This window comes from Vipera ursinii (assembly GCF_947247035.1).
Source record: "Vipera ursinii genome assembly, chromosome: 1".
Lineage (NCBI taxonomy): Eukaryota > Metazoa > Chordata > Lepidosauria > Squamata > Viperidae > Vipera > Vipera ursinii.
Window position 1 is genome coordinate 228,611,625 of NC_139512.1, and position 25,273 is coordinate 228,636,897.

At 40.0% G+C, this 25,273-nt stretch overlaps 1 protein-coding gene across 1 annotated transcript in view; it reads right to left on the minus strand.

The window, feature by feature from the left end:
• Positions 1-299, minus strand: part of HMGCLL1 (3-hydroxy-3-methylglutaryl-CoA lyase like 1) — a gene marked incomplete at both ends in the record, with an annotated part of 60,665 nt that extends 60,366 nt beyond the window's left edge. Inside the window, one exon of the mRNA XM_083348725.1 lies at positions 183-299. Within this exon, the coding sequence (XP_083204851.1) occupies positions 183-299 (117 nt within the window). The remainder of the gene's footprint in view (positions 1-182) is intronic.
• Positions 300-25,273: the final 24,974 nt, after the last annotated feature.

Sequence of the window (25,273 nt, forward strand, 5' to 3'; positions counted from 1 at the left end):
TTGCCCAGAAAAAACCCTGGGCACCTGAAGGCCATCCCAACTTTCTCAGGGACCCCTCTGTCTGCCCTCCCCTCCGTGCCTGACTGGCAGCTGGTCAGCCAGAAGCCCCGAGTGTCCTCCCACCTCCCCTGCGTGGGCTGGAGCTGTGGCCCCGAACGGCCTTCCGGACGCCACCCTGGTACCTGCCCAGGCTGTTGCAGAGCAGTCGGCTGCTGGGCGGCTTCGCCGATCCCCAGCTGCTCCTTGAGGAGGTGGGGGTAGCTGAGGCAGTGCTTCAGCGCCGGCGGGATGTTGCCCATGGCGCCCGTCTCCCCTCAAGAGGCAGCAAAACGACCCTCCCTCACCTTCCGACGGCAAGGTCACTGCCACCCGCGCCTTATGCGCCCAGCCATCTGCAAAGCCGCTCGCCTGGCTGAGCGCGGGCGCAGCATCCGCCTCGGCCGGCCGAGGGAATCCCGGGCGATTCTGATTGGCTGAGAGGGATGCCGGGAGTTGGCGAGGCCAGCCAGCATCCTTGGGTCGCCGGAGGAGATCAGATCAGCGCGTTGCTCTGCCGCTCCGGCGCTGAAGCCCTTTTCGGGGACGGGGGTCCCGGATTGGTGGCCTCTTCCAGGTTAGTATGTCGATCCTCTGCCCCCGGCTCGAAGAGCTCCTTCTGCCACAGAAAGGTGACGGTTTGAAACTGGGTTAGTCGACGGGCTCTTTGTCCAGCAGGTGGCGGCCTTCAGGCTTTGCTGTTGCGCAATTAAAAAATTATGGCAAAAGGTCCCAAAGAGGGCAGACAGATAGGAAGAATTATGGCAAAAGGTCCCAAAGAGGGCAGGCAGATAGGAAGAATTTCAAAAAGTTCATTAAGGCATAACGTGATCAGCTGGGCATAATCGCCCATAGAGCATGGCAAGAGTTCCCATGCATCCGACTTGATGGCAAACGCTCAGAGATCCAAGACATTCCCAGGCTTTCAGGCCTTGAGAAATAATAGATGTACAAAGGACCACCCTTGGAAAAAATAAAAGGTAAAGGTTCCCCCGCACATGCGTGCTAGTCGTTTCCGACTCTAGGGGCCGGTGCTCATCTCCGTTTCAAAGCTGAAGAGCCAGCGCTTGTCCGAGGACGTCTCCATGGTCATGTGGCCGGCATGACTAGACGCCAAAGGCGCACGGAACGCTGTTACCTTCCCACCGTAGTGGTCCCTATTTTTCTACTTGCATTTTTACGTGCTTTCGAACTGCTAGGTTGGCAGAAAATACAGAGCATCAAAAAGTCAAATGAAGAACCAATTTAAATAGTTGTAATATAAATACAATTACAAGCCTGTAAATGAGAGGCCCAGTCCAAATGGCACTCTTGGACGAAGCTCCTTCCCTTCATTGATTTTTTTAGGTTGGAAATTGCTAGGCCAGGTCTATGCACTACTCCTGTCCACAGTTTCAGATGTGTCGTTTCCCAGACATTTATCAATGAATTTGGGATCTTCTGTGTACAAAGGAACCAGTGGCCCTGTTCCTTGATTGAGAGGGCTGCTGAATGTGGAACGGGATGCTTGTTTATAATCATAAGATGATCAAAACTGATGGATTTTTAGTCAGTGTGTAATTAAATTATAACCAGGAAAAAACAGTACATAGTTTGTTGGCATAAACTAGTGTCAAGCAATCAGAAAAGAATGAACTAAGATACTTAGATGTCAAAATTGGCAAAAAGTTAACGAGATTACCAAGCTGGGATCAAAGCTTCATCTAGTCAGTCTCAGCCAACAAAAGTGTTTTTGACAAGCAAGAAGCTACAGACTACATTAGAGAAAACATTGGGTCTTACCAACAGGATAAGAGCTATCATCATCACATCAACTTTATTTGGAGAAAAAATGTAAGTAATTTATCATATGCTGTGTCTAGTTGCTCTACATTTATGGGAACTAGAAGACAGTGCTTCAGTGTATGAATCAGCAAATCATATCAGTAAATTGGTGTCTTTTGTATTGGTGACCTAGGGCTGAAGCTGCCAAATTCTGACTGCCAGAGAGACACCAGGTTTTCAAATCTGACTTTGTTTCAAAAGATCACAAGTGACCCTTCCAGATGTTAACATTAATTCTTGCACTCACTTTAAAACTTTTTAAAGCATCTACCAGATGGTTTCCTTATATTGGAAAATTGCTTTCTGCAAGACTTGTTTCCATCTGCCATAAGGACACATTAATCAAGAATCTTTATCCTTCCATTTTAGTTCTCTATCCAAAAGAAGGTTCTGTTTCCTTCCTTGTCTTTGCAGGGGATTTTGACAACTTTGGCAATTAATAAAAACTTATTCATGTGGACATCGTGGTTTTTCCTACCAAGAACATGAGAGAGATGGAATTTACTTGTACAAGTAAGCAATTTTCCATTCAACTTCTTAAAAGCCACTTCATTGCTTTATTGTTCATAAGAGGTTCATGGTATAATCTAGAAGGACTGGAGCATTTTCTGTTCAAGAGTTTACGAGAGAAGAAAATGGATCTGCGTTCCCTGACATCTCCAGATAGGACCGAGATTCTTTTATGAATCCTAAGCCAGCAATAACTAACCTAGTGGTGAATAATGTCCATCTAGGTTCCTTATACAATGTATGGAAATCTATTTAAGCAGAAGAAAAATCTGTTAGAAGATAAGAGAAACTTTTATTTCTTTCCAGTATCACTTGGTGTGGATGACATTTGGACAGAAGGAGAATTGGACCTTGGAATGGATTCTGTTTCCCACCCTTGTTGACAATAGTCCTTGCCTGGATAGGCCAGTGATCTTATCAGTGATCTTATATTTCTTTGTTTCTGAAATTCAGGGAGGATTGCTAAACTGATTAGTTGAAGTCAGTTTGCAACAAATCATCCCTAAAGCATAATATATTTTATTAAACCTAGTGAAAGAAAGAAGTCAAAGGTATCGAATCCTTGAAACACTTGTGGAGTGGTACAGATGTAGTTGTGAATTTAAAAAATACTGAATTTTATAAATGGAGTACTTTTACATAGAACTCATTATGAAATGAATACTCCATTATATTGCAGGCCAGCCATTGTCCAGGAAATGGAAACTGGGGGGCTGTTGAGACAGCATCTTCATGAGCAAATTAGTGTAACTTGTTAAAATAAGTTGTGTGGTTCATCTGAGACTTAACAGGGTGGGAGATAATTGAAAACACATTTCCTAAGGAATGATATCTGAAAACAGTGGTTCCACTTTTGAAAACAAACTGCAAATTATATTCCCATACAGTTAACAAAGCAAATAATTCCTTTGATTCCTAACACATGGAGTTATGACAAATACATAAAATATGTGTATGTGGTTTTTAAAAAGAAAATACTGTCCATATTACAGTATGTGTGTGTACTTAATTTAATTTGTTGTGCACAATGGATGTTTCACCTGAAAATGGTTAGAGGGAGGAAGGTCTGTATGATTATAGCAATGTAGAAATGAGAGACTAGCCATCTATTATATATGGATATATCCAGATGTATATTGTATAGAATTTAAAATAAATAGAATGGCTGTGAATGTCCATAGTTAATGAAATAAACCATACACAGGCCAGCTGAGATTAGAAAGGGAATTATGCTATGGGAAATCATTTCATTTTGCCTAAAGGCAATATTGGTTGATTTGCATATGTGTATTGAAAACCACAGAGATACAGAACAAATTAAAGTTAAAATTAAAAATTAACATTTCAAGATTATTTTAAAATTTTAAAAAATAATTATCAATTCAATTCATTTTTAGAGTTCTTGTTTAAGGCCTCAAACATCTTTCTGTGTTCCATGAGACATAATGAAGGAAATTGTTTTTACTGGCAGGAGTTTAATTAGCATGTTTAGGTTTTTGGAGTTGAAGATAAACAGTTAGTTGTTTTATTTACTGACAAATAGTACATTCCTATGTATGTCAGGAGAAGGAAGTTTGAGTAAGTTCATTTAACACCAGGCAAGTGTATACAAATGATTGCAGTCTAAAACAAACACACATACTGGAGTCCTAGTAAAATTAGAAGGATTTAAATGTCAGTATATTTACACAGGATTGTACTGTAAACTCATATACCTTATTATCATCTTATTATTATACAGTTTAGGATTTGATATTATATGTCATAGCTATGCTAACTAACTTTTCCTACAGTGTTTTGTTCCATAAGCTTTAGACAGCACTTCTTCCAACAGTTTGTTAGTCAGATGAAAATACAAAAGAGATCCCTTCAAAGTGCATCCTCTAAGTTCGAAGGGGCAGTTGCAGTGACTCACTGATCATAAGTTATACCTGCGGATGTACAGAAGCCACTTCTTTGCAGCGGACAAAGTGAAGATGGGCTCCATGTCAACACTTCATGGAAGCAGAATACAATACTTTCATGCAATACTTTGCTGCATTGAAGAACTTAACCAAGCAGATTGAACAACGAGGGGTCCTTGGTGCTCTCTGAGCATGGCTGTATTCTTACAGAACTTTCATTACTAAACTAAATAATATCATCAGGGCACATTACATAAATTGAACAACATTTGCATAGTCTTAGTGTCTTCCATTTAGCGTTCTGATTTCCATCTTTGTTTCACAAGCAAAGCTACAAATAATTCTTATTTGAACATGATCCCATTATCTACAACTTTTCCTTAAGTGTTCATTCACATCTCCTATACTATATTATCATACATAGTATACTCATTATCTCCTATATTGGATTCAAGCTTACTTCTTTTGAGTTCCATAGTCATACAGTTTATTCCCATGGCAGAAATAATGTGAGAAGGATTTATATGTGTTTAGTGAATATTCTGAATCATCCTCAAATTCTTGGCATAACTATATTTGACTCATGGTGAGGCATGCAAATCAATCCTTCCAACATTTGGAATTTAGTCATGGGAATGACTGGTGAGAACCTTTTCTGATTAACCTTTCCAGTGGTGGGATTCAAATATGTGAACAACCGGTTCTCTGTGTTGATACCACTTCCGGAAGTCCATTCTGGGCTTGGGCAACAAAAAATTAGCTACTGGTTCTGCCAAACTGGCTGAATCCCACAACTGAACTTATCACAAGTAACCCCCTGTGGCCACAATGTTTAGTGTCTTTGTTTAAAAATAACAGATCATTCATCCAAAATCAATCCCAAATACATGTGTATTCCTGCCTGCCTGCCTTCCTGCCTGCCTTCCTCCCTCTCTCTCTCTCTCTCTCTCTCTCTCTCTCTCTCTCTCTCTCTCTCTCTCTCTCTCTCCCTCTTTCTTTCTTTCTTTCTTTCTTTCTGGACAACAATTAATTAAAAACAATAACTATATAGAAACAACTATTATTAAAATATTAAAAAATCACAAATCACAACAGAGAGTGAATGTTAGCCACACTACACGTGTGTAGTGTGCCCTTGCACACTAAATATTTTGCTAATCCTTTGGAGCAGGGATTCAGTGCCATGTACAAAAGTTATTTCAATTGTGTTTAGTTGAATTTTTTTATCAACATGTAATAAATTCATAGTTATCATTACATGTTAAGTCATAGGAAAAACTAAAAAAGGTCTCAGCTTTCACTAATATCACCTAGCGTAACCTCAGCAGGATATATTTCATGGTAAAAGTAAAGGCATTTTCCCCAGCAGATCTGCAGACTGAAATTGTTAAATTCAATTGGAAACCAAGTATGTTATTGCCTGGTATGAGAATTTAATCTGCAGGGATGGTTTTTTAAAACAACACTTGACTAATCCATCTCCTGGGAATGCAAGCCAAACTGGAGCCAAAGATTCCTGTTAGGTCCCAAAGCATTTTTCTCATGCTTCTTGCAGACATAACAGTAATCCTAAGAAAAGGGGGTGGGTGGGAATCAATGAATAACAAAGAAAAGCTTGGGAAGCAACTTGATGAACCGTTTAGTCAATAAAAAAGAAGAAGAAGAAATACAGCTACAAGGAAAGAAACCACCTACTGGAAAAGAAGATACAAGGAACTTCCCTGCAGAGAAGTAAACTTTGAAAGCCCCATCCAGCAGAATCTCCCAGTGTTGAAATAACGTTGGCCCCCAGGACTGAAATCCTGCTGCTTGTGTTAAAATACCAGCAACGATACACAGATTATTTGCTATTTTACACTCATCGCTTGGGGATCATTTTTACTGAAGAAAAGAGTGATAAACCTATTATAAATGCATAATGTAAACTAAATGTATATATTTAGAATTTATTATTTATTAAATCATTTAATGTTGATTAAATGTCAACAGAGGGTTTGTTTCACCTAGAACTGCACCTTTTTCCTGGTGTCTTCCCAGCACAGTATTTAAAACTTCGACTCCTATCAAGCATATGTAGCATGGCCAATGGCAATTAATGCACTCCAAAACTCCTGAAACACACCCGATGACCTATCTCTGAACAAAGCAACAATAGCATGGAGTGGACTGTGGGGCCTACAGCAAACTAAAATATCTTGAGAATTCAAGTTCCTGAGAGCCAAAGGTACATACATGGTAACTTAGCAAGCCATAATGTTCCTAAGGAGGGAAAAGAAAGAAAGATCAATGGCTGTAATGATATCTATGCACCATGTTCTCTTCTGATTTCCATTTGGTGAGAAAGAAATAAGAAAAATATAAGAAAGGGGAAAAAAGCATTCAGCAGACTGCTCAGAGATGCATTGAAGCAACCCAGAACATTGCTAATTAAAATAACTTCTTCCCCTCTTCCATTAGTAGAAACTTCCACGAGAAAAACCATTCCTGCAAAGAAAATCACTCCAAGAAGACCTAATCCTATCCTTAACACTAACTCTAGTTTAATTTTCATCACCACTGGAATTTTCCAATGTATTTTACAAGTCTGAACGAAAAATTGTCTCCTCTGCTTTCATTAGAGAACCTCTAAGAATCTATCCCTGAGATCAGTTTTTGGCCCTGATTATAAGGTGACCTAACATTAGCACTAACACCAGTACTCACCATAGTTTAATTTTCATTGGCAAAGTTTTTTCCCCCCATGTATTTTATTGTGGTTCACAAACAAGTCCAAACAAAAAGATGTCCCTGTCATTTCCTTAGAAAATTTCCAAGAATCTAACCATAACATATATTTTTGGCCCTGACTCCAAGAAAACCTAACCTTAACTCTAACTCTAGTTTAATTTTCATTGGCTATGGGATTTTCCCATGTATTTTACTGGGTCCCACAAACAAAGCTGAAGGAAAGGCTGTCATCTTCTCTTTCCTTAGAGGACCTCTAAGTATTTATCCCTGGCATCAGTTGCTGGCCCTCACTCCAAAATGACCTAACCCTAAACCTAATGCAAACCCTAATTCTAGTCAGTTTTCATTTCAATGGGATTTACCCATGTATTTTACTGTGGTCAACAAACAAGTCTGAACGAAAAACTGTCATCTTTGCTTTGGGTCCTTTTCCCCCTTCCACACTTTAAACCTGATTCTCACCACACTAGGCAAGCACCTTTATCCTCACTTATTTCTGAAGGCCTTCTTCCTTCTTTGTGCAACCACATGGCAGCATTCTAAAAGTGGCCACCATTTTGTCCCACCCACAGAATGGCAGCTGCATTTGGGTTGCTGCTACACGGCCCAGGGACAAGCTACTTCATTTTGCTGCCTTAGAAAGGTCTGCATAGTGCTGCAGAAGCTTTCTACAGCATTCAGAAGCTTCTGCAGCACTATGCAGACCTCTCTAAGGCAGTAAAACATAACAGTTCGTCTGACAACTGCCATTTTGTCCCCAAACACAAGTGGATGGGACAAAATGGCAGCTGCATTTGGATCATCACCACATGGCCCAGGGACACATAGCCTGCCCTTCCTCCATCATATGAGATCAGGAGAGCTTCAAAAGCTAAGTGTGGGGCATGATGGGTATGTGGGGAGGAAGCCCAAGTGCTTCAGGGTGTCAGCAGGGTGGGATGGGGGAGAGAGGTGGGAGGGTAGTGCAGCAACCTGTGGTGGGTAATAAGGGTGAATGACTGCAGGCCCACTGCAACCATCATAACTGAAATGGAATCAAATGTAGCTTTGGGAGGGGGTTAGATAAATGGCCTATCATATTCAAGGATTATCTGTACAGCACTAGTAAGGCCACCCTTGGAATACTGCATCCAGTTCTGGTCACCAAGTTACACAAAAGATGTTGAGCCTGTAGAAAGACTACAGAGAGGTCCTTGGTGCCCACTGAGCTTGCTTTCTTGCAGAAGTTTCATTACCCAAACTAGGTAACATCATCAGATGGATGATGTTACCTAGTTTGGGTAATGAAACGTCTGCAAGAAAACAAGCATTTCATTGGGTAATGAAACGTCTGCAAGAAAACAAGCAAGTTCAGAGATCATCAAGGACTCCTCATTTCAACCCTGAGCTACAACTATTCTCCTTTATTAGAGTACAGAGAAGAACAACAAAGATGATTGGGGGACTAGAAGCTAAAGAACACGATGAACAGTTGTGGGAACTAGTATGTCTAGTTTAATGAAGAGAAGAACTAGAAGTGACATGATAGTAGTCCCCCAATATTTCAGAGGCTGTTACAGGAAAAAGGGGGGCAACCTATTCTCCAAAGCACCTGAGGGAAGGACAAGAAGCAATGGATGGAAGCTCATTAAGGAGAGATCCAACCTGGAACTAAGGAGGAATTTTCTGACATTGAGAACAATTAATCAGTGGAATAGCTTGCCTCCTGGAACTGTGGGTACTCCATCACAGAGGTCTTCAAGGAAATTTTGGATATCCATTTGTCTGGGATGTAATAAGGTCTCCTGCCATAAGAGCAGGTAGACTAGAAGATCTCCAAAGTCCTTTCAGCCCTATGATTCTAAGAGGTCAGTATTTCAAAATCAGCTCTACACACTGCCTTCCAAATTATGTCAAAAACCTGTCTAAAATTGAAAGAATTAAAACAGGAAGAAGAATGGAGAGAGGCCTTTCTTCTTCCTCTTGCAAGTTTTGCTGGATCAAGTTGCTATCAGAACCAAGATGAATTAGATTGAAAGGTACGCACATTTGACATTTACAATGCTGTAGGGGGGGAAATGTAGTTGGATAGGCCTAAGCTGGACTTGAGACAGTGCTCTCTGTGGAATGAATTGCCTTCAAGGTTAATGGCTTTTGATACAACAATGCTCCATGGTCCAATCATCTTTCAAAAGGGAGGCCACCATCTCTTTTTATGGCAACCAATTCTACTGTTCAACTATATATTCTTCAAAAAAAAACACAGTTCAGGCACAGATCTCCCCAAATTAGTATTAATCAGGCCTCCAAGTCCAAAAATTGTGAAGAAAGAAAGAATATTCTCCTCATTCCAGTTCTCCATACTCTGCTTGAAAATTGTACATTTGATTGACACAGAAGTGGAAAATTATGAACTGTGGGGGATAATCATGGTATAATTGGATGAAGATAGTGGTGAGCTTTGTGCTGACTATTTCCTCTTCCTGGCTTTGTCTGCATTTTGGAGTAGGTTCAAATCAAGAGCCAATGGACTGATTGAATAGAAAAAGTTTGTGCTGAGCAATATTGATCAATGTTACCATGTTAAGATGAATATTTGCAGGTTGAAGAAATTAACATTCCTATTCATACTGTCTATTAACAAAACATCTATGCTGTGTTGTTATAAATGTTGAGTTATGCTTAAAATGGCTTTATTTTATACCCTATTAACTGGACAGGGTATTCCAGGGACAATAGAGCATGTTGGCTAGAAGAAAACAAGGTAAAATCTTGAAGTTTTTCTAAGAATGAAGCCCATCACGTCCAACAGGATTTGCTTCAGTGTAGAATTGTCGTACTGAAATAGTTGCCAATCTGTAGCTATGGCACATCTGGAACCTGACTATTTATTATCTTGAATAGGTTAGAATCAAAGATCTGGATTAAATAAGTTGATGGAGGAGTTTGGCTTATGCCCAAGGTTAACATAATTTTCACATGGTGATGAAAGGATACATTCATGGATTGCCCCAGAAGACTGAATAAAAAGCAAAGATTACTGTGCAAGAAGTGATATTTAATGCTCTCCTTTTGAATCTAGACATGTACACTTAGAGAAAAATGCATGCAAATTATATATATAACTAACAACCATTGGTAGCCTTTCATTCGATGGTTGTGGGGTTTTTTTCATTTTTAAAGCTGTACCAAATGTGTTGTGCTAGATCTAATACTTGCTTATCCAATTTAAAAATCCTGCTTATCTAAATTAAATAGGGAAGTTATTAAAATTGTTCAAAAACTGTTGCTGAAAATGATTTAAAATAACATGGGAAGCTTAGTTTGTGTTAGTTTGATCGAATGATAAAAGCCTCACATTTCTATTGCTGTTCCTCATTTCCATGAATATTCACCACCTTGGGAGGACGAAGGCATTAGAAAAGCAAAACATTGCTCTCGGGACATGCCTCCCTTTTTGCACACTCCCGGATAAATTTGCAGAATCAAAAAAGAATGCCCTGTTCTCAAACTGTTAATAGACTTCTACGCTATGTAACAGTATACCTTTGAAAGTGAAGGAAAATTGCAGGAGACTTGGAGGCAGGAAAACACCTCTTAGGTTGGCATCAAACTTGAAAGCCCAGCTGGTGTGTAGAATTTTTATAAGTAGGGGGAAAAAAATCTCCAAATTTCCCTCAGTTCTCTCACACCTCCATTTCCTTCCTTTGAGCCTCTCTCCATTCCGGCTCTTTTTCAACCCCTTAGATGAGCAACCGGGCATATTTGCATTCCAGTTGTCCTTCCTCACTCCCAACTCCAAGCCAGCATTTCTCACTGTTATGACTTCATCTGGAAGCATTTTAGCAGTAGATCACAGTGTCTCCTGTTATTAATCATATTGCTCCGTTCCTCAAAACAGGAGGCAAAAATCAGATTTGACATTTTTCTCTCCACTTTTTTCATCTCTAGTCTATCTCTTATGTACAGAGTGAGAGAAGGGGAAAAATCCACGTTCAAAATCCCACAGCTTTAAAGAACACAAATTAACTCCATTCAAAGTTATTGCTTTTATTGAGGCCAAAAAAAAGGAGAGGAGCTGAGAAATCTGCCCTTTTGTTATTACTCTAAAAAATAATCTAATATCATGAGACAGCCTGACCCCACAGAGGCGTGAAATCAGCCTTATAGCTGTAATGTTTCTTTAACATGGTGAATTGACAGCTCTTCAAAAACATGTCTTCTTTTTATAGAAACTTCACTCAGTTTTTTTCCTCCCAATTGTAATAATGATGCCCTCATGCTAACTCTCTACAGTGCTGAAGTCATCAAGTGAACCTCTCGATTGTACACTGTACCACAAGGGTTAAGCAGCATCAAGGAAAGTTTTATAAATCCCAGAATATGCATGGGGAAAGGGTGTTAAAAATGTGTTTAGGGCCAGGTACAGTTTAAGTATAAAGGAAATGGCATAAGGAAAAAAGCAAGCATTAGGGGGAAATTGCATGGGTGGTGGTGGTAGAGGTATACTAGGAATTGTAAACTGATGTTAACACAGTAATTGTTAAAATCCATATAACAGCAACTGCAGATTTTCTGGGCTTTTACAAAAATGATATCATTTGGATAGAATAGATGGTAAAGATAGATGATAAATAATAATAATAATAATAATAATAATAATAATAATAATAATAATAATAATAATAATAATAATAATGACAGATCGCCATTTGGAACACAACACACAAGATATCGCAGTCATCGAGAACCAAAGCATACAGTTGATTGATATCGCTGTACCAGGAGGTGCCAGAGTTGAAGAAAAAGAACTGAAAAAAATTACAAAATACCGTGACCTGGCCATCGAAACTGCGTGATTATGGATGAAACGTGTAACAGTGATACCCATTGTCATCGGGGCACTGGGAACTATGTCCAAAAACTTTGCAAAATACATCAAGAAATTGCAGCTTCCTGCAATAACTCCAGCAAAGCTACAAAAACTGCGCTACTCGGAACATCTTACATTTTAAGGAGATACCTGGTTGATACCTAGGATGCTGGCAGCAACCCATGTCAACTATTAGTGCCAGTCAATTTGAGTGTTCAGTTGACTGAGTTTCATGTTTTATGAATAAAAGTTTTTAATAATGATGATGATGATGATGATGATGATGATGATGATGATGATGATGGAAGGGACCTTGGAGGTCTTCTAGTCCAACCCCCTGCTCAGGCAGGAAACCCTATACCATTTCAGACAAATGGCTGTCCAATCTCTTCTTAAAAAACTTCCAGTGTTGGAGCATTCACCGCTTCTGGAGGCAGGTTGTTCCACTGGTCAATTGTTCTGTCAGGAAATTTGTCCTTAGTTCTAGGTTGCTTCTCTCTTTCATTAATTTCCATCCATTACTTCTTGTCCTGCCTTCAGGTGCTTTGGAGAATAGCTTGATTTCCTCTTCTTTGTGGCAACCCCTGATATATTGGAATACTGCTCTCATGTCACACCTCGTCCTTCTCTTCATTAAACTAGACATACCCAATTGCAGCAACTGCTCTTTATATGTTTTAGCCTCCAGTCCCTAGATAGATAGATAGATAGATAGATAGATAGATAGATAGATAGATAGATAGATAGGCAGGCAGGCAGGCAGGCAGAAAGACAGACAGACAGACAGATTTTCACATAGACTAGATTTACACTGCTGTGCCCATCCTGAAGATTTCTTCAAATTAATTAAAGAAGAACGGAGAACCAGAATATAGGTTGACTATAGATCCACTCTGACTATTGTTACCACACCTTTGTGTCACCCTGATAGCTATCTCTTCTTCCCATAAAGTTATTGTTAACTACCAAGAATTATAAATCTTAACTCATCCCTAGAATTCAGAGAATCTGTAAGAATTGCCCCAATCTAACACTAGAAATCTATGGACAGAAAGTGGTCTGCTAATGGAAAATTGCACAACTCTGCACCCAGAGGGGATTTCATTTTGGTGCACGTTTTAATCTCTATGTGTACATCTTTTCTGAACAGAACTAAGTTCAGCTAATACTTTGTCCATTTTGTCCAATGGATTTACTTTTGCACTTTTCCCAAAAGAAGGGGGGGAGGAGGAGGTTTGTTCATTCTGGTATCAACATTCAGGTAATAAATTAGCAGCACCTGCATTAATGGAGGTGCTTGAGGCCAAATGAGCCAAACTTAATGCAGGGTCTACGTTCATGTTTGTGGCAACAGCCAGTTTTTGGCCTCCCAACCTTCAGCTTTCCCAAACGTTTCTTATTGGCCTCTACATGAATTACAGTGATGAGCACACACTCCTGGTTCGCACAGGATGGCATGTGGGAGGTTTAGGAAACGCTATGATAGAGCTTTCACATATATCTCTTAGTATCTTGTTTTTGTAATGATCTCATAGGCACCTGAGAAGTTCTCACTACGTATCCAATTATCACTATGTATCCTATTTTTTTTTGAGATTGATGGGGTTTATGTAATGTTGTATTTGGTATTCAGAAAAAGGAGGTGAATAAAAGTTCAGCGGGCAGTTACTCAGGGTTCTTTTAGAGAGACGAGGCTGCCTGGCTGGTTCAGAGCATCTCTATCGACCCAGGTCTGAATTCTTTTCCCTACAATGTTCAAGAGCATGCATTCATCCCAGGCTCAAATCCAGTATTTCTAGTAGGTCTAAGAAATACTCTGCACTGAAGTCCTCTAGAGTGTAGGGACCACAATTCTGCAATCCCACCCCTTAGATGGGAATGTACTGCCAGAATTCCTAGCCAGTATAGCTTTGGATATTCACATTAGGAATTCTATACTCCCAACACCCCTGGAGAGCAACAGATTGCTGGTTGTCTGGAACCACAATCCCACATATTTAGAATGTGCCTACTTTTAAAAAAAACCTGTAATACATAAGTAATGAGCTAGATGGTTTGATGATCCAATGTGTAAAAGGCCATTTCTTATGAACCTGATTTCATTGTTCCACCTGCATGCTATACTCAAATGAAGCTCACCTTTTAATCACAGAAATGAATATATGGGCCTTTTTTGATATATTTGGATGCTTTGTGTTTGGAGCAGTGCACAAAGTCTATTTTCAGTTTAAGTTTGATCTTATCATAACTAGGGCTTCCAATAGTAAGTCCTTTTAGGTCAGGGGTGTCAAACTCGCAACGTCACATGACATGTGACGTATCGTGACTTTTTTGTCATTGCCGGCAATGGGAAGGGCGTGGTTTCACTATGATGCATCCAGATCATGGGCCGGCAGTTTGACACCCCTGTTTTAGGGGTTGAGAGAGAGAGAGGAAAAGCCTCATTTTGATACTCTTAGACAAAAATGAATTTATCTTTATCCCAACCCAGCATTTTACTCAAGAATTTCCTTCTGTCCAGTGCAGAAGGAGCTAAGGGAAAAATGCTCTCCTTTACTCACCAAAATGTGACCGGCCTTTCTTACAGTATTTGGCCTGAAGAGCCTCCAAGAGATAGCCTACATGACCTGCCGGGGATCCATGATATTAAACAGTTTGAGGGACAGCAAAGTGCTGAGTGTCATCCTGCTGAGCCACAGGCCACAGGAATGCAAATCATCCCAAATGCCAAGAGTGGAGCTAGCAGGTGGCCTCTGATTCATCGGATGTCAACTTACAGTTCAGAGCAAGGCCCTTTGGACTTTGCGTGGGCCACCGTGGCCTTTAATTAAAGCTAAACACAGTCATTCTATAGGCTGCCCATGTTATTATACTAAAGATTTTTTTCCTGTTCATGGAGAACATGTGTTTGTAACTATGTGTAATCAGTCACGTTAGGTAGAGTTTTCCCCACCAACTTAAAAAAAATGTTATGTCTGTGTGTGCGTGTGTGTATTTCTATATTCAGTAGAACAATTCCTTGGCACTACAGTGACCAGCTCTGTTTCTCTGGAAAATGTTTTATTTTCTTTGGAGGGGATTGAAATTATTTTTAATGCATTTGAAATATTGCTTCTGAAAAGTATACTATGTTTGAATAGAAGCTTTTGTCCTGGAGGAGTTTTTCTCAGAGTTCAATCCATAAAAGTCATGGAAATGATTATATCTATTTTTTTCTTTTTACATGCCAATCAATAGCAATAAATACCTGCAGTTGTAAGATTATGGCTCAAATATTCATAATTGAATCTGTCCAGCAGTGGGCAACAAACATCATAAAATATCTATTACCCCAACCTTTTGACAAACGGATAAGTTAAAAATAAACCTATTTTTCAAATATGTCCTGAAACTATATTTTTAATATAGTAATAATACAGTAATAATAAGTAATAATGTAAGTATCAGAAGCAACAACTTTTAGACAGGCTTTTAAAGATTTTGTTGCATTTTTAATGTGAGCTAACTTTCTGTTGTGCAATATCCATTAGGGGGAAAAAAACCTTATGAAGACCATGATCCAGAACCAACCATATCACTATATATTCTTAATATAAAAAGTTACACTCCTCTAGATTTCTAATTTTATATATTATACCAGGGTTGGGCCATCTGCAGCATTAAGACTGCATGTCCTCTTCCTTTCCTTTCCTTTCCTTTCCTTTCCTTTCCTTTCCTTTCCTTTCCTTTCCTTTCCTTTCCTTTCCTTTCCTTTCCTTTCCTTTCCTTTCCTTTCCTTATTTTCCATTCCCTCTCTGAAATTTAACAATATAATTGTTGAAAATTGATGGTGAGGTTCTTGACGTTTTAGAGCTGAAACACATAAAAATTTCTCTGAAAACTGACAAGTAGATTTTTAAAAAGAAAAGAACCCAAATCCAAACCTCCTAAATCTGGAAGAAAAATAAAATTTTCTGGCCCTATCTATATAGCAAGAGCACTTAGACTTATATACCGCTTCACAATGCTTTACAGCCCTCTCTAAGCAGTTTACAGAGTCAAACTATTGCCCCCAATGATCTGGGTCCTCATTTTACCGACCTCAGAAGGATGGAAGGCTGAGTCAACTTTGAGCCGGTGGGAATCGAACTGCCAAACTGCAGGCAATTGGCAGTCAGCAGAAGTAGCCTGCAATGCTGCATTCTAACCACTGCGCCACCATATGTTTTATATGGGCATCTCCATTTGGGGGTCACTGCATCCATTGTCCCTCTCTCGTAAAAATCATGTGTAGTCTATCTTTCGGCTACATCAGACATGTTAAACTCGCAATGTCACGTGACGTCGCGCAACATATCGGGACAGTTTTGCCATTGCCGGCAATGGGGTGGGCGCTGCTTCCAGATGATGCATCCGGCCCGCGGGCCGGCAGTTTGAAACCACTGCTACATAAATGCGATGAGAGTGATCCTAAGGCTGAATTTCTAAATATACTTGGTCTGAAATTCAGTGACCCTTTGGAAGGAATTCCAAAGGCTTTAGGAATATTATAAAAAAGGGATTCAATCTGCCTCCAAAGGGGAGATTCAAACATGTGTACATGCTTCCAAATGCTTGGAAACATCTGTATTTGGACCTACTCTGACTTTATTGCTCTGACAGGAGAAAGGAAGCATGCCAAGAGTGGTAAGGGACCCCAGGGCAGTAGTTATTTTGAGATAGGCCATGGATTGAGTCCCAGTCCCTGGGCCAACATCCAAACTTACTGTAGAATACTAAATCATAGAGTTGGAAAGGACTGAGGATGTCTTATAGTGCAAATCCATGCAGTATGTATGTATGTATATGTATGTATGTATATATGTATGTATGTATGTATTCCATCATTTTTAAGGCTGCCCAACAATTCTGGGTGGCTCACAGAGGACTAAAAATCTTAAAAGCCAACTGTTAAAAAATAAATAAATAAATAAATTGTGCTGCAAGACCTGTTACGGCATCCTTAAGAGATGATTTCCTAGCTTTGCCTGAGTGCCTCAAGAGATGGGATCTCATCACACATCCCAATGCACTCTATTCTATTCTATTGCCAAACAGACCTTTTAACCAAAAGTCACTTCCTTAAGAAGTCTACCTGTCTAAGGTCAAGGAATACGTCTTTGCTATAAACAGATTAACTGCTAGAGAGCTGGAACAGTTGGTGGAAGCCTGCTAAACCATTCCCAACTAACTGTAATACTGTATGTGTATCCAAAAAGCTACAATTGGGCAGAAAGAGAGTGTTCTATATCTCCTTACTATCTTCGAGTGATCCTTCATATTTCTGGAGTCCACAAATGATACCCCGGTTCCTGTTAAAACTAATATATAGTTTTTCAACAACCAGTTGTTCTACAATTGCTGAGCGAAAGGATGTCAGATTATGGTCTCTGCTATCAACTGGAATTCAAGGAGAAATGGGGGGTGGGGCTGCTCCTTTCATGATAAACTCAACCTCATGCATTAGCTATAAGGGAGCATCTCCAGATACTGGCTTCAATTTGTCTTTGAGGGTGGAAAAAAACACTTTCATGAGTCTCATATAACTAATAGAACCTGTGAAATGAATTCTCCCTCCTATTTCTTTTTCCTTTGATGTCATGTCCTTTGGTTTGCAACCCAGGGGCAGGCATTATCGCGTTACTTCAAGTAAATATTATATTCTGCCTTTCCCCAGCAAAGTTCAGCACAGCTTATACAAGCAGAACTAAAAGAATGAACTCAGTCAAGTGATAACAGCAGAAACACACAAAAGCAGATACAATCAATTAATGCAAGCTAATTGAAGCCTTGAGCATGCCAGAGAAAATTAAAGTTAACATGCCTGCTGGCCAAATGCCTTTCATAAAAAAAAAAAAAACAGCCACGGAAAGCTGTCCAGAGAGGAGAAAAGAAAAGCAAATTTTCTCAGGCACTTAGTCCTGGAATTTAAGACCAATCCTGAAAAAAAAGCATCTTTCCCTTATCCCAACCAGATGGTGATGGAGAGGAGAAAGATGGCCTTCTCTAATACTCCTAGAGAAGAGCCAAGCTCATATGGGAGAAAATGTGCTTTAACAAACAGAGAAACTTTTTTTAAATATCGAAGACATTCATAATCTTAGCCAGAAACCAGGGCTGAAAATAATTTTTGAGATTCTAGGCAATAACTTCTCCTTACTTGCCTTCATAATAAACTAATAAACTAAGCTTTGGGAAATGGATTGAGCAAAGGAACTTGTATTAGAAAATGTCATACAAACTGCTGTAATCTTTTATTTTGAATCTCCTAGAGTTTGGATAAATAAAGCTCTTGACCCATGCTTATCTGCTTCATTTCTGGAGGTCAGTTGCTGATAGTAGTGCTAGGACAAATATATATCAAATTCAGAAGTAAGAATATGAAATTAAGTTTTAAATATTTTCCCTAAGCTACAGCAACCTGAGAAGAAATGCTGTGCTCATCCTACCATGCCAAAGTAACTTTTCTAAATATCTTCTAAATGTTTTGCACAGTCCTACAATTCCCCCCCCCTCATTATTCAAGACTGTAAACTTTTCAAAAATCAATCTGGGAGGAAGATGGCAGAACTGTGTGATAGTGTGGATGAGAAAGACATAATGTCTCGGGGAATTAATCCATAGAGTTCGATATGTAACTCTTCTATAACTATAGGGAGAATATCAAGTGTGGCATGGCTTTATCCTATCCCTGAGAAAGGAAAAGGAGATGATTCTTACTGGTTCCCTTGAATCCCAGTCATTTCTTACCTGCTGTGTGAACTTTGCAAAGAAGGCTTGCAACTGTTCTTAAAGAAAGTTGTTGTTTGCAAAGAGAGCCTTAACAACACATATCAAGAGCCTTAACCATTGAGGTTGTTATGGGGTGGGAAGAAGTCAGTGATAATTTCTCTTAAAAAGAAGAAAGAGGGGGGGGAAGGAAGAGAAGGAAGGGGCAGGGGGAGAGGAAGAGATGATAATGATGATGATGATAATGATGATGATGATGATAATGAATTGGAAGGGACCTTGGAGGTCTTCTAGTCTAACCCCCTGCTCAGGCAGGAAACCCTATACCATTTCAGACAAATGACTGTCCAGTCTCTTCTTAAAAACTTCCAGTGTTGGAGCATTCACAACTTCTGGAGGCAGGTTGTTCCACTGGTTAATTGTTCTAACTGTCAGGAAATTTCTCCTTCATTCTAGGTTGCTTCTCTTCTTGATTAGTTTCCATCCATTATGATTTTTTGCATTCATGAACTACATGAAATTAACTTCTGATTACAAGTCCATTGGCTTGGGCTGCAAGCCTTATTTCTAACATACCCTGAGGCAAAAATCTGAAGAACCGTTTACAATCCAAAACAGTGGCACTGGGTCTCTTGTTAGTCTAAAGTTACACAAGAAATGTGGAACATTATGTCTTAATCAAAAGCCATTGGTAAAACAAATAACCGAAGTCAAGTTTCTGCATGGGTTAGCTAGAATCAGAAGGCATCAAATCATCTTTCTTTGGGGTGCTTACTCAGAGTAAGGGAAAATGTTAATTCCTTGGCAAATGTGCCCCTTAGACTTTTTCCTAAGCTGACCTGGCAACAAAATGGAGACTGTTGGGAGTGGACAAAGCTCTGAGAAAGAAACAAAGCCCTACATGTTATTAAAGCAGGGCTCCTTTATTACATTTCTGGAAATGTTGGTTCAGGCCTCTTGGCTTCTCTTCTCCCCCTCTTCTACTCAGCACTTCCACCAGAAATGTCCCACCCATATCCCTTCATTTGTCCCTCAGATTCCTAGTAACTCTCTCTTCTCCTCATCCCTACCTTAAACAATATATTGACAGCACTTAAAGTTGCATGTTTTTGTTTATTTTAGCCTTATAAGCTATGAATTGTAAGCTAGGAGTAGAAAAGATGGCACAATCTTTCTCTCCAGTATCTAACTCTGACACAGTATTGCATCAACCCAGAAATATAAGATACTTGTAGTAACTGAACTAATTCAAGCTCCCAGAAGTCCATAAAGGGAAACAGGTAAACAGCTTAGAGGAATAACGCTTTTAGAGGGTACACAGTCCACAATCAATACTACCGGTTCCATGGTTGAAATTCAGTATTTGAAGTATTAGTAAATAGCAAGTTTAATCTTATGCAGAGAAAGTTTTGTTAATGTAGGCAGAGGTATTCTTAAGACAGAAAGTCTGTCCATTTGAGCCCTCCTACCACTTTTGAATCATTCTAGCCTATATCAAAGGCTCAATAAATAGAATTCAGTTAGAAGAATCCAAAGAAGGAAATAAATTTTGAATCATATTTTAACTGATCAGTTTTATGATTTTGAACTAAAACTAATTATCCATCTTATCATTTCAAATGCCAAACTGTACTGTTGATGTCCCTCTGATGCTTTGGGATGGCTCCTAAGCTAAAGAAGAGGAGCGATAGGATTGTTGTTCAGGGTCAACTTGCTGAGCAAAATTCTAATAGAACATTCTAGTAAAAATGTTGATATAAATGGCCACCTGGGGAATTCTGGGAGTTCATCCACAAGTCTTAAAGTTGCCAAAGTTGGACCCCTCTGCTATACATAATATGGGATGTTTCTTAAGGACAGGCTCTTATTGACCATTGTGATCCACGAAAATAAATTGTTGATTTAGGTTTGCTACTGATATTTTACTTCAAGGAACCAATATGGCTGCTTTTCTAGAAACCGTTGTCTATTGTAGAGCATTTCATCCAAATGGGCTGCCTGTGTGAATCTGGAAAAAAAATGCTGTTCTAATACCATGTTTTTAATAGAGCAGCTCAGCCATGCTCTCGGATCAACTTTAAGTCATTAACAAGCCAAGCTTGAGTTCAACGGGTGACATAATTATAAACATTTCCAAAACTAATTATTAACCTCCTACAGACACTCCTGCCCCCTTATCACAACATCTACATTTTCAGCTAACTAAAATACACTGAAGGAGGGAAATCATTACATGTAAGACATTTCCTGTGCAGGTAGGCTGTGCAAACAAACCCAAGCCATCGAACTGTCGGCATTTCAGACTCTGCTCTAATGAAAACACTCAAAGACAAGAAGCGAATTCATCATACGATTAATGATAAATATTTACACAAAGAAGTCGGGTGGGTTATTACAATGCAGCATATTGCTCATGCTATTTAACTCAGAAACTAATTACTGTTAAACTGACACATTGAATCCAAGGTAAGCTTTTTTGGCCAAAAGCATGTGCAATAACTACAGCAGTAGCTTTAAAGGAATGGGAAAATTGACTTGTTCAAAGACCATGGGAAGACCATGATGAAAACAACAATTCAGTGAGGAATGTTTATCACACTGATGGGTACTTCCAAATGGGTTGTCCTTCCCTGAGACATTTTGTGGGAAAATCGCCACACACACAAAAAGCACACCTAGCATTCTACAGTATATAAAATTTTGGGTAACATTTTTAAAAAGAACACCCTACTGAGAATGGCAAATGTGATATAAATGTGAGCCTTGGTGGAGCAGTGGGCTAATGCCTCCTTAAGTAACACCAGCTGCCTGCAATTAGTGCAAGTTCGCATCCCACCAGGCTCAAGGTTGACTCAGCCTTCCATCCTTCCGATGTAGGTAAAATGAGGACCCAGATTGTTGGGGGCAATAAGCTGACTTTGTAATAATGCCGCTGGGGGGGGCAAAAGCCCTAATAAGCAGGCATATACATAGAATGAAGGCTATTGCTAAGCACATTGATTTGTGCTTTAAATTGTAAGCCTCCCTGAGTCTTCAGATGGGTTAGGACACTGAGCTTGTCGATCAGAAGGTCGGCAGTTTGGCGGGTTGAATCCCTAGTGCCGCGTAGCAGAGTGAGCGCCTGTTACTCGTCCCAGCTTCTGCCCACCTAGCAGTTCGAAAGCACGTAAAAAATGCAAGTAGAAAATATATATATATATAATATAGTAAGTATATTATTTAGAGAGCCAGGAAGCTACACAACTTATTTAGCAAAAAAAAATCAGTACAACTGGCAATGTAGACTGCATGAAGTCTTGGAGACCTTTAGATGCTGCCTTCAGAGATCTGTATCAAAGAAGCTGTTACAATTACTGCATTGTAATAAAAAGGAGAAGACTGAAGAATAATCAATCTAAGGTATATGAGGAGCCTTCTCACCCCAATGAGACTAGCCAGCTCCACTCATGACAGCGGAAGAGGCCTGCTACGAATCTGGTCTGCTAAGGAATAACAGTAGGTGGGGTCAAGGAGAAGAGCCTTTTCCACTGTGGCCCCATCCCTGTGAAGCCCTCTACCACTGGAGATGAGAACTGTTCCCACCCTTTTGCCTTCCGGAAGGGTGTTAAAACTTGGCTTTGCCGGTTGGCTTGGGCCCCGAGGAGGGCACTCACTGCTGGAGCTGACTGATAGGGTAAGAAGACTTCACTCCCATGTTGTCCATCTCTTAGTTCTGGTTTCAGTATAGTTTTAATATTTTAATTGCTTTTCTATTTATCTTTTTATAATCTGTAAGCTGCCCAGAGTCACCTTATAGAATTTAATTTAATAAATAAATAATAAATAATAGATTCAAGGTGCTGGTAATGCCCTACATGGCATGGGTCCGGATTACCTACGGCAGCACCTGCGGCCGGCGTCAACTCCCCTCCGTCCAGTGCACTCCCACAGAGAGGGCCTCCTCAGGGTGCCTCCGATCAGAGAATGTCGACTGGTGGCCCCCAGGGTGTTCTCTGTGGGCGCGCCAGACCTGTGGAACCGCTTGCCGGTTGAGCTCCGGATGGCCCCCGACCTTCGCTGCTTCCGGCGGGATCTAAAAACTTATTTATTTGAGCAAGCCGGCCTGATCTGATGAGTTTGGGGGTTGGGTTTTAATATGGTTTTAACTATTGTATATATTGGGCATAATTATTTAATTGCTTTTTAACTTTTGTACTTTGTATTTTAATATTTATTGCCCTGTACACCGCCCTGAGTCCTTCGGGAGAAGGGCAGTATAAAAATTTAATAAATATAAATATAAATATAATAAAATAAAACATTAAACGATATTTAAATTAATTGCCCTGACTTGACCTCTTTGAATAGTCTCTTCTGGCATGCCACTCGAAAACCAAGAGTGCCCCAAAACTTGTCTGTACCACAATAGCAGCACATAATGAAGGGAACTAAGATTAGAGAGCCAATTTTTTACTTAAAGAAAAACAACTTGAGATCAAACAGCTACTCAAACTGTAATCATGGAGTTTTACTACGTAACCTTTAATATATAGATCAAAACAAGCATTACCGTAGAAGTAATTTGTTCAACACAAGAAAAGACTCACCGTGAAAGAATCTTCATTATGCCTTAGTCAAGAATATGAACTAAAGATGCTGCTGCTTCTGGGTGTATTCTATTACAGTGGAATATTTTAATGCCTAGCTGTGGATGTGGCTGGATAGCTGTATGCCATCAAAGATTTGAGAAAAGCACTTAAGGAAAGACATGGAATAAAAATGAAGCAGGGGTTTGCAGTCCACAGCCAAAGACCCTTCATATGCCTATTCGCTAAGAATGATTGCAGAGAGCAAAGATTTAATCAATCTGTTAATATCAGCAAGGGCCCTGGCAGTTATTTAATTCCCCCGGCTAATTAAAAATAAGACATTTTGGTGAAATCCCATTGGCCTGTTTACAATTATAAATAGATAAAGGAACTGGAGGCTAGCAATTATACTGCCCATTTTTTAAAGAGGAGATAGAGCAGCCCAACAAGTTATTCTACAGTTATATGCCCTATATGCTGGAGGTTAAGGGATGGTCTACATCAGCAGCTCCCAGGCTTTTCTATACCCCACACCCGTAGAACGCTTCTGATATATTCTCTCACCCCTTACAATAGTTCAAAATAACAGCAAAGAATGATGCATATACACTATAATTTTGAAAATTCAAGTTTTTGCACCTCGTGGTATATCGCCTCATACCCCCAGGGTGTACGAGCATCCCGGGTTAGGAACCCCTGGCCTAGATTCGAAAACAAGAAAACCTCTTGGTTTTTTAGAGGAAGAGGCTGGATCTAGTCTAATCTAGCATCCTCGACTGTAACAGAAGAGCCAACGAAGTGGCTTTTAAGTCAAGGTTGGCAACCTACAGCCCACAGGCCATATCTGGCATACTATCCAAAATCTGCTGGCCCATAGCTCTCCAAAGTCATATCATATCCAGCTGCCCCAAAACACAATTCAAGTTTGCTATTCTGTCTCATAGAGAGCCAGTTTGATGTAGTACTTCAGGCATCAGGCTAGAAACCCAGAGACTGTGAGTTCTAGTCCTACCTTAGTCACAAAACCAGTTGGGTGACCTTGGGCCAGAAATCCACTCTCAGCACCTAGGAAGGAGACAAGGGCAAGTACTGCAAAGGAAATTGCAGGGACTTGACCAGGTAACCACCAGGAATTGACACACAGAGAGAAAATTTATTTTAACCCAGGCCTGAAGCAGAACTGTGCTATTTCAATAAATCACAGTGACTTGGGCAGTGTTACAAGCCCACTATAAATATACATATATCTGTTTATAGCTTAGCTTTAGTTCTTCTTCTGTCCAAAAGCTGTTTCCCCCAATCTCTTAAACTTTGCAGAGCTCATCCTCATTTTCCCCCTTGGCTGTGCCTCTCTTCCTTTCCCCCTAAGAAAGAAAGGGGTCCTCTCAAGGGCCACTATATTCACTCAAAAAAGAAGAAAGAGCAGCCTACTTTCCACTCACATACCTGACTTCTGGCCCCTAAGTGGAAGTAATTAACCTTACTGGGGAAAAAAAAAACCCCTAAATTTCCCCTGTGTTCCATAAGATCCATGTGCTAATTTATAGATAATGATGCACACTGAGAAATTTCATAATTTGAATTGTAATATTTTAACCCAATGTCTCTTGTATGGAAAGATCTCCTGTATGGAGAACTAGTGCAGGGAAAGCACCCCAGAGGGAGAGCTGCGATATAAGGATATCTGCAAGAGGGATCTAAAGGCCTTGGGAATGGACATTAACAGCTGGGAAACCTTGACCTCTGATCGCTCAGCCTGGAGGCTAAAGACACAGCATGGCCTTCTCCAATTCGAAGAGACACTTGTGTGGCAGGCTGAGGCAAAGAGGCAGTCCTGGAACCAGCGAAAACTGGGGGCTGGACAGGGGACAGATTGTATCTGCCCTCAGTGCGGACGGGACTGCCACTCTCAAATTGGCCTTTTTAGCCACACCAGATGCTGCTTTAGGACCTCTTTCCAGAGCACGGTACCATAGTCTCTCGAGACTGAAGGATGCCAATGACGATGATGATGAACCCAATGTCTATGGAGATTCTCTTTTGTCCAGGTCATGATTGTCCCAAAGGTAATAATCAAAAGGCAACTGGTCTTTCTTGGTTTTTAC